Source organism: Spermophilus citellus (genome assembly GCF_964194105.1).
Source record: "Spermophilus citellus genome assembly, chromosome: 4".
NCBI lineage: Eukaryota > Metazoa > Chordata > Mammalia > Rodentia > Sciuridae > Spermophilus > Spermophilus citellus.
Genome location: NC_138185.1, coordinates 200,393,879 through 200,407,862, shown reverse-complemented (window position 1 = coordinate 200,407,862; position 13,984 = coordinate 200,393,879). Strand labels below are relative to the sequence as shown.

At 44.1% G+C, this 13,984-nt stretch overlaps 1 protein-coding gene across 1 annotated transcript in view; it reads right to left on the bottom strand.

The window, feature by feature from the left end:
* Positions 1-13,975, bottom strand: part of FLVCR2 (FLVCR choline and putative heme transporter 2) — a 53,164-nt gene extending 39,189 nt beyond the window's left edge. The window contains exon 1 of the mRNA XM_081291094.1: positions 12,948-13,975. Coding sequence (XP_081147220.1) covers positions 12,948-13,613 — 666 coding nt within the window. The 5' untranslated portion in view covers positions 13,614-13,975. The remainder of the gene's footprint in view (positions 1-12,947) is intronic.
* Positions 13,976-13,984: the final 9 nt, after the last annotated feature.

Here is a 13,984-nt window from a genome sequence, read left to right as displayed (position 1 = left end):
TGTGGTGCTGAGGATCGAACCCGGGCCGCACGCATGCTAGGCAAGCGCGCTACCGGTTGAGCCACATCCCCAGTCCCTGTTGCTTGTATTCTTGATAAGTGCCATTCTGACTGGAGTGAGATGGAATCTCAGTGTAGTTTTGATTTGCATTTCTCTAATTGCTAGAGATGCTGAACATTTTCTCCTATATTTGTTGATTGTTATTTCTTCTGTGAAGTGTCTATTCAGTTCTTTAGTCCATTTATTAATTGGGTTATTTGGTTTTGTTTTTTTGTTTTGTTTTGTTTTGTTTTGTTTTGTTTTGTTTTGGTGTTAAGCTTTTTGAGTTATTTCTATATCTTGGAGATCGATACTCTGAGGTGCAGGTGGAAAAAATTTTCTCCCATTCTGCAGGCTCTCTCTTCACGTTCTTGATTATTTTCTTTGCTGTAAAGAAGCTTTTTAGTTTCATACCATCCCATTTATTGATTCTTAATTTTGCTTCTTGTGCTTTTAGAGTCTCGTGGAGGAAGTTGGTTCCTAAGCCGACATGATGTGAGGTCGGGCCTACCTTTTCTTCTAGTAGCACAGGGTCTCCGGTCTAATGCCCAGGTCCCTGATCCACTTTGAGTTGAGTGTTGTGCAGGGTGAGAGATAGGGGTTCAATTTCATTCTGCTACATACAGATTCCCTCAGACTGAAACTTGATACTCATTAAACAACACCTCTTCCCCTGGCCCTCAGCAGCCTTCACCCTACCCTCTGTCTCTATTAATTCTACTGCATAGTTGGAGTACAATAAAAATATTATCTGATCTTTTTCCCCATTCCTGGCATGGTGTTCCAAAAATCCTTGGAATTTCCTGAGTGATAGGAATGTCTTGTTATTCCTGAACAGACCCTTTTCCAAGAGTCCTGAGTTCGTGGCACTGAGGTGACTTAGATTAAAGCCCCTAGATAGCCTGGGGATGGGGCAATTACCTTTAAGAAAGAGGCCCATGGATTAGCAAGTGAGAACTTCTGGCCCTCGCACCCGCCCCAGCCTGAACTGGATAAAACCTCGTGTCCCAGGAGCTGAAGTGTACCAGGATGCGGCACAGAAACTCCACACACATCCTCTCCCCATTCCTTTCCCCACCACCTCTCATCATCTGGCTTTTCCTGAGTTGCATCCTTTCTAATAAACTGGTGAATATAAGTCAAGTATTTTCCTGAGTTCTGTGACTTGTTGTAGCAAATCAAACCTGTGGGCGCCCCAATTTATAGCTGGAGAGTCAGAAATATGGTCCCTGGAACTTGCAAAGAAGTCTGAAGTGGGAGAAGTCTCGTGAGATTGAGCCCTCAACTCACTCCAGTGAGTCAGTGTCAACTGGGTTGAATTGAACTGAATTGTAGGACACCCAGCCTGCACCCAGAGAACTGGAGAATTGGTGGAATGTCAGATTGAAGAAAAAACAAACCAACAAAAAAGCCCCCGCAATACCTCATGTAAATAGAACCCTATGGTATTTTTTCTGACTGGCTTATTTTACTTCACATGATGTTATCAAAGTTCATCCACATTGTAGCACATATAAGAATTTCCTTCCTTTTCAAGACTAAATAATATTCAATTGTGAGTACACACCACATTCTTCTTATTCATCTGTTGAAAGGATGGACTCTTGGGTTGCTTCCACCTTTTAGCTATTGTGAATAATGCTGCTATCAACATAGGTCTACAGATATCTGTTGAACTTCCTGCTTTCAATTCTTTGGGGTACGTATGCCCAGAAGTAGCATTGCTGGGTCATAGTCATTCAACTCTGTGTGACTGTGTGTGTGTGGGGGTGGTGCTGGGATCAAAACCAGGGGCTCACACAGGCTAGCTAAGTGCTCTCCCACCAAGCTATACCCCCCAGCCCCAGTTATTAAACTTCTAAAAAGCTTCGAAGAACTGCCCTGCTGCCCTCCACGGTGGCCTTGATACGGAAAGCATTCTACACTCCCATCAGCGATGCATGAGCCGTCCAGTTTCCTCACATCCTTGCCAATCCCTTTTTTGGTAAATAACAGCAGCTTTAATGGGTATGAGATAGTACTTGACTGTGGTCTGATTTCTATTTCCCTAACAGTGAGCATCTTTTCTTGTAATTACTATGCATTTATCTATCTTCTTTGGAGAAATATCTATTCAAGTCCTTTGCCTTTTTTTCCCCTGGTGGTGGTACTGGGGATTGAACCCCAGGACACTCTACAGATGAATTATATCCCCAGTCCTTTTTATTTATTTATTTTTTTATTTTGAGAAAAGATCTTGCTAAGCTGCTGAAGGGAGTCTCAAATTTGCAATACTCCTAGCCCCATCCTCTGGAGTCATTGGGATTATATGTGTGAACCTTTATCCATTTAAAAACTGAGGGTTATTTATTTATTTATTTATTATTTATTTATTTATTTATTTTTTGTACCAAGGATTGAACTCAGGGGCACTTAACCACTAAGCCACACCCCCTAGCCCCTTTTATGTTTTGTTATTTATTTATTTATTTAAGTTAAATGGACACAATATCTTTATTTTGTTTTTTTATGTGGTACTGAGGATCAAACCCAGTGCCTCACATGTGTGAAGCAAGCACTCTGCCACTAAGCCACAATCCCAGCCCTTTTTTATATTTTATTTTGAAACAGGATCTCGCTGGGTTACTAAGGGCCTCACTAAGTTGCCGAGGCTGGCTTTGAACTTGGGATCCTCCTGCCCCAGCCTCCCAAGTCACTGGGATTATAGGCTTGTGCCACCGTACTCAGCTTTGGGCTTGTTTTTGAACTATAGGAGTTCTGCATAAATTCTGGATATTAACCTTTTATCACATGTAAAACCCAGGGACAGCCTGAACAAACCTGCTAGGGAGAACTTGACCCAGGCAACACATTTTTAAACATATCCTTCCTCTTACAACGGTCACCCACGGTGGCTCTAAGTCAGTCTAAACCCCTGGCAACACTCCATCATAACACAAGAAAGGGAAACATTATCCGGGACTGAAACCTTGAGAAACAGCTTGTTCAACATAAAAGAGTGTCCACCACAAAGACTGAAGGTGGCCTTCACAAAGACCCTCCCCTGATAACCCCCTAGCAATGGCCTGACCACAAAATCCCCCCAGTCCCTCACTTTCCTATCACTTCTCTCTTTATTTCCTTCACTGGTCCTTTCCTTACAAAACCCTCCAGCTTGGCTTGTTTTATCACCATGTCGGAGGTCCCATGGTTAAGCAATAAATTCCAATGAGTGTTATTTGGATAACTCCTCGGACATACGGGTCCTCATGGTAATGGTTGCCCTTCAGGATCTTGGAGATAGCCCAGGCTGGTTGAAACCACTGACACTTCCCTGTGGCCTGCACACAGTGTCCAATGGGTGACTTTTGACATAAGAGTCAAAACTCCATCCTGGACACATGCTAAGGTTGCCATTTTCGGAATACGTGTCCTCTGAAGGGACAGGAGGCCTGACTGCACATTTGCAGATCACTGATCACGTACGCCTTCCCCTCTAATTACCTTTCCCCTGCCTCAGACCACCCTACTTCTTAAATACCCCTAAGATCAGTTGTTGGGGAGGTAGATTTGAGACTTGGGCTCCATCCAGCCTCCTCATGTCTGATCAACTCATGAATCAACTCTTTTCTAATTTTTGTTTAAATGATTGACATGCTGTGTGAGCAATCAAAATGGGCCTGGCTGGGTAACAAATAAATGGTTTGCAAGTATTTTTTCCTATTATCTCATATTTTCATTCTGTTGTTATAGTCCAATTTATCTATTTTTTCTGCTTATAATATCCAAGAAATCATGCCCAAATTCATCGTCATAGTTTTCACCATTTTTTTCCTATACATTTTATGGTGTTAACTTTTGTGTTTAAGTCTTTGATCCATGTGAGTTACTTTTGAATGTGGTAAAAGGGTCTGATTTCATTCTTTGGCATGTGGAGATCCAGATTTCTCAGCATTGTTTGTTGAAAAGATTGTCTTCTCCCTCAGTTGAGTGGACCTGACAGCTTTGTCAAAAATAACTTGATTGGGGGCTGGGAATAGAGCTCGGTTGCCTGAGCAACCGAGTGTTTGCCTCATATGTACAAGGCCCTGGGTTCCATCCCCAGCACATCAAAATAATAACTACAACAACTTGATTAGATGGACAAGGTGGCACTCGCCTGAAATCCTACTGACCTAGTGACGTGGGAGCCTGAGGCAGGAGTAAGCCTCAGCAACTAAGATCCTATCTAAAAATAGAAAACAAAAAGGGCTGGAGATATGGTTTAACGGATAAGCACCCTGAGTTCAATCCCCAGTTCAAAAAATTTTTTTTCTTTCTTTTTTTTTTTTTTTTTTTTGTGAAGTAGAGAATTTAGTTTCATCTCAAACACTGGTTTCTGGGTCCAATATGAACTTGAGGACGGATTTTCAGTTTCTACAAAAAAGGGTCATTGGGAATTTGGTAGGGATTGGATTGAATCCATAGATCACGCCACATTGGGTAGTATTGACATCTTAACTGTTTTCTAAATTGATGAATGCAGAATGTCTTTCCATTTCTGTGTGTCATCTTTAATTTCTTTCATTGACGGTTCGTAGTTTTCAGCATACAAGTTTCCGACTTTCTTGGTTTATTCCTAAACTGTTCCCCGCCCCACCCCACGCTGTGGTGAATGGCGTTGCTTTCTCAATTTCCTTACTGGCTTGTTCATTGTAGTGCACAGAAACGCTGTTGTATTAAACAGATTTAAACGTTACAAATTCAGTCTTTTGACTCCCTCCAGTTTGCGGAGGGGAACTGAGAGCTGGGCAGCGCAGTGTGGGGGAGAGAGTGGGACACTGGGAAGTAAAAAGATGTGACATTTCTACCATTTTGAATTTTGAATTTCTACCGGACAATTCTTTTTCCTCGTTGGGTGGGCTTGGTTACTGCAGATCTCTGATTTTTAGAACTCCTATCATGAAGTTACATCAGCCAGTTCCTGGTTGTTTAGTTAATGTTTCTGGTGGGGGAGAGGGGAGAGCCCAGAGTTCCCCAGTCCACCATCTCCCTGTATCACTGAGTCTTATTCCACAAGTAGTGTGTCTTCAAGGCAATATTTATGGAGCCAGAGACAAAGATGGGAGGTCATGAGAGATGGACTGGATAGGATTAGGGAGGAAATAGGTGTCCTGGAATCCAAACTGAAGACTCAAACTGGACCCCATGGGATTAACAGGCATCGCCACACAGCCAAGCCGGAGAGGCTAAGGCCAACCTCTCCTGATCCGAAGGTGAGTAGCTCAGGCTCCCCACTTCCACCTGGACATCAGACACAGCATACAGCAAGCACATAATAAATCAGCCGTAACCAGGCTGTGGCTCCAAGCAGCAGAGTCCCTTTCCCTGTGCTGATTTTCTTCCCACTGGTTTCAAACAAAAGTGTCTGATCATGAGTGTCCCCTGGGAGCTATTTGGAAATATAGGAACCTGGGCTCCTGCCCTAGGGAGTCAGTCAAGGAAGCCCAGGTGGGGGCTGTACTTTCACCCAGCCCTGCCGGGAGACGAATCACTGTCACGTACAGGACTATTTTCTCTCAGAGCTGCTAGCCCTGGGCTGGTTTCTACCTGCTCATTTTTGATGAGGGCCTTCTGAGGCAGGAAAAGGCAGAACAAGAATTCAGTTCCACGTTTCTCTCCAAAGACATCGCATATCAGCAATTTTATCTGACCCACATTTAAAGATATATAGAACATAATTTTTAAAAAATAATAATGTTTGAATTAGTTGCCAGCATTTTATACAAATTTTCATAAGCCAGACACAAAGAGACAGGTTTCACATGACTGCATTTTTTTGAGGCACCTAGAACAGGCAGAAAGAAAAGAGGCTCCCAGGGGCTGGAAGGAATACAGAGTTTTTTTTATTGGGGCTGATAAAAAATTTTAGGTACAGACAGGGACAATGGTTGTACAATACTGTAAATATATTTAATGCCACTGAATCTCACACTTGTGAATAGTTAAGATGATATTATGTTTTTTCTGTTTCATCATGATTTATGGATTTCACCTAGAAATCTGAATTCTGGTTTCTCTTTAAAGGAAAAAAATAAAAAGAAAAAAGAAAAAAAGAAGTACCAACACCAGGTCTTTCAGAATTGGTAGGAGCTGAGGCGACACTGCCTCTGAATGGGTCACAGGCTCTCAGCTTTGCTGGGACCACACCACACTCACATGTCACCTTTACTTACTTACAAGACCTGGATGACTCCCATGAGCATTTGAGAGGCTGGTCCCCAACATACCCCATTTCCTTTGGTCACCAGCCCCCTTGTTCAGATCTCCCAGCCACTCCCTCTTTCTGTCGTCCAATGTATACCGGGAGTCCAGAAAGCAGTCAGTCAAGGGGGCAAGTACCTTAGTGCCCTTGATACAGGACAGACAGATGTGAATGGTGGGAACATGAGTGGAGGGAAGAATTCTATCAAACAGGCCCACTGTGCTGACCCCCACATGTTTTCTTTACCAAGAAGCGATTCCCTGCAGTCCTGCCTGGCTTAAGAGGATAGGCTATGTCACATTCCTCAGCAAACTCCCTGTTACCTGCAAGAGAAATGCAGGCTCAAAATAATGCCAATAAGAGCAAAGGGGGTGGGGGGACTCTGGCAATCCTATCCACAGATCAGATCCCAGAAGAACTCAGGGAGATGAGGACAAGTCCTCCTAACCATAAAATCTATATGAATGTGTGAGAAAGAATCCAGTTAGAACCAGTCGGCATGAGCCAAGTGACCTAGAGTTGTCACGGCAGTGGGGACTTGAAAGTCTGATGTCATCTTGCCATTAGTCAAAAGTCAAGAGGTGGACCTGGGCAGGACTCTCTGGAAACTTCTCTGGGATCTCCAATAAAACTGGAGTGCAGGAGAGACACACTGTCCCTCATTTCTCTGAGAGGATACACTCTCCCTTGAGAGTATCTCCTTTTCCTATCCTTGTCCCTTTTCCTATCCTTTTAATAAACTCATGCCGGTGACTCTGAGCAACATGTCCGAAATCTGTCTGACTTGATTGCAAGAATGGGGGTGGGGGTGGGGGACTCTGCACCGCTTCAGTTTCCCAGAAGGCCCCAGTCCCGTAACATCATCACAATGACAACCAACCGACAGGAACAAGAGTTGGCTTTCACTTCTCCAAACTTCACTAAGACCCTGAAAGACCTCTGACATTAGGAGATTCAAGAACGAGAAGCCTCGGACTAAACACACCCGAGTGGCTGTGATTTTGGAACAAGACTAAGCTTGTTCCACTTGCCTCGTGGTTGTGGCTCCTGAGCCAACCTCAGAACTTCCCAGTCTCATGTGACCAGCCAGTCCAGCAACCACAACTTCCTCCAGGCTGAAGGCACCTGCCTGGCGCCCATCCTTATCTGCCAGAAGCTGATTTCCACTTCTGAAATACCAGGATTGTTTCGGACCCGCATGACCAGCTGTTTACAGAGCCAGTCCACTCATCCCTTACCAGGAAAGGTGGCCAGTCTGTAAATTTCCAAAGACTTAGTAATGCAAAAAATGTAAAATAGCACATTAGTCATTTTATTACATTGATGACATGTGAAATGACATTTTGGATATATTGGGTTAAATAGATCACTCAAACTAATTTCCTTTGTTCTTTTTTTTTTTACATTGACATTTTTAATGTAGCTTCCATGTATGGCTGGCATTCTATTTCTTTTTTTTTATTGATTGTTCAAAACATTACAGAGCTCATGATATATCATCTTTCATACATTTGACTCAATTGGGTTTTGAACTCCCATTTTTACCCCAAATACAAATTGCAGAATCACATCGGTTACACACTCACATTTTTACATAATGGCATATTAGTGACTGTTGTATTCTGCTACCATTCCTATCCCCTACTATCCCCCCTCCCCTCCCCTCCCCTCCCATCTTCCCTCTCTACCTCCTCTGCTGTTGTTCGATTCTCTCCCCTTATTTTTTCCCTCCCCCTTGCCCCTCACAACCTCTTATAATTTTGTGTATCATTGAACGTCTCCTACCATTTCCATATGCTTTCCCTTCTCTCTCCCTTTCTCTCCCCCCATTCGTCTTTGTTTACTGTTAGTCTTTCCCTCATGCTCTTCCTTCCTGTTCTGTTCTTAGTTGCTCTCTTTATATCAAAGAAGACATTTGGCATTTGTTTTTTAGGGATTGGCTAGCTTCACTTAGCACAATCTGCTCTAATGCCATCCATTTCCCTGCAAATTCTATGATTTTGTCATTTCTTAGTGCTGCATAATACTCCATTGTGTATAGATGCCACATTTTTTTATCCATTCACCTATTGAAGGGCATCTAGGTTGGTTCCACAGTCTAGCTATTGTGAATTGTGCCACTATGATCATTGATGTGGCTGTATCCCTATAGTACGATCTTTTAAGGTCCTCAGGGAATAGTCCGAGAAGGGCGATAGCTGGGTCAAATGGTGGATCCATTCCCAGCTTTCCCAGGAATCTCCATACTGCTTTCCATATTGGCCTCACCAATTTGCAGTCCCACCAGCAGTGTACAAGTGTCCTGGCATTCTATTTCTAATGACCAGTGCTATTTTAGATAGTCAGCTGTGGCTTCTATAGGATTGGTTTTGTAATGTTACTATATTTTCTTTACCTCCAAAAGCAAACTGATTATCTCTGGGTGGCACTGTGCTGTGCTGCCCAAGGGTCTTTGGGGAGGTCTCTTCCCCTCTGTGCTACGGCGCCTCCTCTGGGCAGAAGCTGACCTTGAAGATCTCCTGGAACTCCTACATGTCCTGCGCCACCAGGCTCTCAAGACTCTAGCACAGGGCTTCCTTTCAACCCTGTTACCAACAATGTGTGCCTGTCACTCAAAACCCCACACAGATCATTTCCCCTTGAAACAATGCTACAAGTGTTGCTAAAATATGTCAAGCTGTTACCACCTGGGAACAACTGGTCAGAGCCTACCAAGAAAAAGGAGGCGCCTCAGTTGAGGTCTGGAGGCTCCCCTGCCCTCTCTGCCCCAGAGCATCAGGGGTCCACTAGCTGCTTCTTCCCAGAGACTGCAACCCCGCCCTCTTGACTATGAAGTGCCACTGTGCTAAGTCAAAAGAGGCAAGATCAGCCCCTTAGCACTGACTGTAAAAGAAACGGCAAAGGGTTAGGCCCTCAGATTTGGGAGAAAACTGCTAGAAAGTGTCACCCTGACAATCCTTGAGACTCAAGGGGCAAAATTAGAAATTCAGAATCCTACATTTAAATTTTTTTAATTAAATTTTTTTTTTTTTTTTTTTTTTTTTTAGGTCTGGGGATGCAACTCAGGACCCTGGGCATGCTAGGCAAGTGTTTCACCACTGAGCTATACCCCCAACATACCATCACTTAATGTCAATATTTTATCCACATGAAGACTCAATATTGGCTTCCTGAGGCCTGGGGATACAACTCAGTGGTATAGCCCTTGCCTGGCATGTGTGAGGCCCTGGGTTAGATACTCAGCACTGCAAAAACAAACAAAACACTGGCTTCCTCACATGAATTTTGGAGGTAGAGGTAAGTTCAAATCTCTCCTTTATTGCTTGATAGCTACAGGCCCGGGGATAATGTTACTCCACTTATTTGGATCCCCATTCCTACATATATAGCAATCAAAGAATTGTTGAAAAGATTAAATAAGGGATTTTTTTTAAAACCTTGCATATTGTAAAAGTTTAATAGCTATTAGCTTTCTTCATCCTTTCCCATAGCAAATGGGCAAAGAAAAGACTAAAAATCTCAGGGAAAAAAAACAGAAAAGAAATCTTCAATTATGACTTTGTTTTCACTTTTTAAAAAATTATTTTATATTTTGGTATTGGGGATTGAATCCAGGGGGGTTCAGCTTTAGCACAACCCCCCAGTTCTTTTTATTTTTAATTTTGAGACAGTGTCTCATTAAGTTGCTAAGGTTGGCCATGAACTTGTGATCCTCCTGCCTCAGCCTCCCCAGGCTCTGAGATTATAGACGTGTGCCAGAGTACCCAGCCTGTTGTTATTTTAATCTGATTCTGGATGCCTGGTATAAATTTTGAATCTGGTAGAGAAATTCTGTGGAGACAGAGATTATCTTTACAGCCCTTGCCCAGCATCTGGAAAAAGATAGATGTTAGGTTAATGCTACTTAAATAAATGAATGTTGGATTTAATAGAATCCACATGTGGAATACATAAGAAACATTAGGTCAGAATTACCAGGATGTGAAAGTTGTCGGAATCAAAATGGAGTCACTTGTGTCAACCCTAACACAATAAAGTAAATAAAGCCAGGAGGATAGGAAGGAAGGGTTGTTGTGGAAGATTGCCAGATGGTAACTATGCCAAAGACTCTGCAGAACTACAACCTTACACAGAAGCCACCACAACCTTATACAAAAAGTATTTCTACAAGGACATCTGCCCAGCAACCGTCTTCAGCCTCAGACTGATACCACTCCTTGTTATTAATGACTGTGGCCAAGGACTATTGTTATACAATATCTGATGTAATCTTCATTTTTATCTTTAAAAACTCCTCCTTGTCACTTGATCTTATTGAATATGCCCATGGTTTACCATATGCCCAAACTACATTTCCATAGTTTGGTATGGACATGGCAGTGCTCTACTGTTCCCCACAAAATACTTTCCCCAAATAAATCATCTTTGGACAATCTCTCTCCCTGACTTTTTATAAATTTAGGTTGAACACGGTACAGGAGTTAGGGTGATCTGCATGAACAGGGTCAAAACAAAGTTTGCAGGCCACAAAGAACTATTCTGCGGAATGACTTGTGAATCTGTTTAGACAACTCTTTTTTTCTAAGTTGCAAAGCTCAAGGTACTCTGTCCAAATACTTCTCCCCCATTCGAAGGTGGTTTACTTAGAAAAAGGCTGAAACCGCCCACAGAGAGACAAACACACTCATCTGTCTGTGAGAAAGCATAAACAATTTGGGTTTTCACAATGCTCAACTGAGCACAGAGGATTCAGCCTAAAAGGACAAACGAAATAGATGTCTGCATGATGTAAACAAGACGTCCTGTCGGAGTGTTTTAAAATGTGAAATCCTTAACATTTCCTGACCCTGTTGTGGGTGGGGAGTGGACTAGGGAATGAGTAACTATTTCTATTAAATTTTAAAGGCACACCTCGTATTGAGTTCCTTCACAGGTGTGCAAGAAGGAATGTGAAAACCCAGGACTTTGTATTTTTGGTTGACAGAAGAAGTGTTAGAATCTCTGCTACAGAAGGTGCCAGGTCAAATGAGAGAGCTTCTCCCAGCTAGCAATGCTGCCATTCCCAAACAGTAGGCTTGGGACTGTGGTCACCTTGTGCTATTCCCATTCTGCTGCTGATAGGGTGACTTAACTCTCTGGAAGGTTGAAAGCTCCTATCTCTCTTCCCCTAACTTTATCCTCCAATGAAAGAAAATCCAGGACTGCTGAACCCACCATCAAGACTGCAAATGAGATGTTAAAATCCACAGTCACATGGCCGTTAAGGATAGGAGATCAGTAAATGTCATTCTCAATACCTACTTTTAAATTTCCCCAAATAAAAGAGCTATCTGTTCCCCTTCAGGGCTTAAATCAATTCAATCTTCAAAACATTCAACCCCATAGGGGAAAAGTGGGGAAAGGATTTTTTTTTTTTTTTTTGCTTGTTTTTGGGCTAAAGGTGGCCTCTCTGTTTGCTTTCATTGATGGTTTATGCTATTACCGAGTGGCAGAACTCACACTGGTTTTGTAAATCGCATTCAACTCACCTTCCTGCTAAAGAGAAACAGAATGGAGATTTGCCTTTAGAGAAATTTTTAGAAAACTTCTGTCCCAAATAAAAATTTTCTAAGTGAAAGGTTGCATTTTTCTAAATGAGACAACAGGTAGTTACAAACAGGCCTATGAGAACTGAGGGTTACAAGTCACTTGCTAAACAACCAGCCAGGTCTGCCTGTGCTTAGGAAGAAGCAAGAGTTAGAGGCAGTGGTCCTGCTATAGAAGGACCCCAGAAATATTTGCTTCAAATATTTGGAGAAGACAGATTCATAGCATGCCCTGGATCAGAACTGCCCTGAGATGGAAAGATTAGGAATAATTCCCCTTCCCCCCAAAAGAAAGGAAGAAAGGAAGAAAGGAAGGAAGGAAGGAAGGAGGGAAGAAGAAAGAAAGAAAGAAAGAAAGAAAGGAAGGAAGGAAGGAAGGAAGGAAGGAAGAGAGAGATTAAGGGGCTGGGGTTGTGGCTCAGAGGTAGAGCATTTGCCTAGCACAGGTGAGGCCCTGGGTTCGATCCCCAATACCACATAAAAATAAATAAAGACATTTTTCAAAAGTGGAATTCATCTTAATAAAGAAAAACGATTAAGATATGAGTTATTTATACCAAGAGACTTCTTGGAAATACAGAGCAAGATTTCTAATTCATTGTACTGGACTTGGCCCTAAACACCAGGGAAGGAGTTTGGCATGAAGCATTGTCCCTGTTGTCCTGGCTACAGCTGTGTATAAAAGAAGGTAAGAAAAGCGCCAAGAACCCCCGCCCCATGGTCCTGCAGCATAGAGGATGCCGCACTCTAGCAACGCTTGTTGGTCCAGCTAAAAACTCCTGCCAAATTCTATGACACCCAAATAGTCTGATGCCCAGGGCCTGTGCCAGAGAGAAAGAGCAGCATTCCTGAAATCACAGGTGGAAACTGGTGAACTGACACAGGTTCAGGAGTGACACCATCAAAGCAGAGTGTCACCCACAGTCACAATCACCCCATCACACTGCCAGGCATATCCAACAACCAAACCACCCAGAGTCATAAAGGCCCCTTGGTCAGAAAATCACAGCCTCCTGCACGGTTGGGTCCAGTTAGATACAAACTAACACACTCAATCCCCTTGGAAAGATGCCCTCTCCTTTGAAGATCCAACCACTCACCTGATTGCCAAACACAGCCACGGAGCAGGCTGTTGAAACCTCATTAGCCCCGAACCAGACTGAAGCGATGCGGGAGGGCATGCCCAGGATGAAGACTTGGGCCACGGAGCAGATGACCTGGCCCAGCACAGTAACCGGGAAGAGGTGCGGCTTCAGGCTGCCCAGCTTCACCCAGGCTCCCAGGCAGTTGAGAGCTGAGCCAGTGAGGGCGATGGTGCGCAGACCAAATTTCTCCAGCAGCCAGGCCACGGGCAGGAGCAGAGGGATGTAGGTCAGCATGTAGCACATGGACAGCCAGTCGATGGCAAAGGCACTAACTCCGTAGAAGTGCATGAATATGTTATTGATGGAGCTGTACTGGATCCACTGGAAGGCGTTGCACATGGAGTAGCAGCTGAACACGAGCACCACAGCCCAACGGCGCTTGCTCAACTTGATCACACTGAGTTCCTGACATGAGCTACTGGGGTGGTTCAAGCCACCAGGTTGCGCCGAGGTACTGGGGTGCACCGAACTGCTGGGGTGGGCAGAGACGCTGGGGTGGATGGAGACGCTGGGATGGATGGAGACGATGGGATGGACCGAGACGCTGGGTTCTGCCTCGAGAGCTTTCTCCAGCACAGGGGGGTCATTGAGCTCCTCCAGGTTGGGATTTTCATTCACCATGGCCACAGCCTCCCCGGGAGCCCTGGACAGGTGCTGACTCCGGCACTCGGGTGGGATAATGGCTGATGGGAAACTTGCTCAGAAGCGCAACCGTGCACAAGAAACGGTGAGCCGAGCTGTGTAAAAGCAGTGGATAGTGCTCCCTGCACTCACCCCCAAACTCCTGCTCTCACTTTTTCTTGGATCTTGGTCCCCACCCGCGGCAGCTGCTGTCCCCAGGCCGGCCTCAGACGCGTCAGCCCGCTCCTGGCTGTTCCTGACTTGGGCTCCTCTAGTTGTTCTTGGTCCTAGTAAAAGTTTGCTCCTTGGACAGCCACTTCGCCGGCTCTGTTCACTCCGGGGCCCGGGGCCTCGCCCCCTTGGGCGCACGT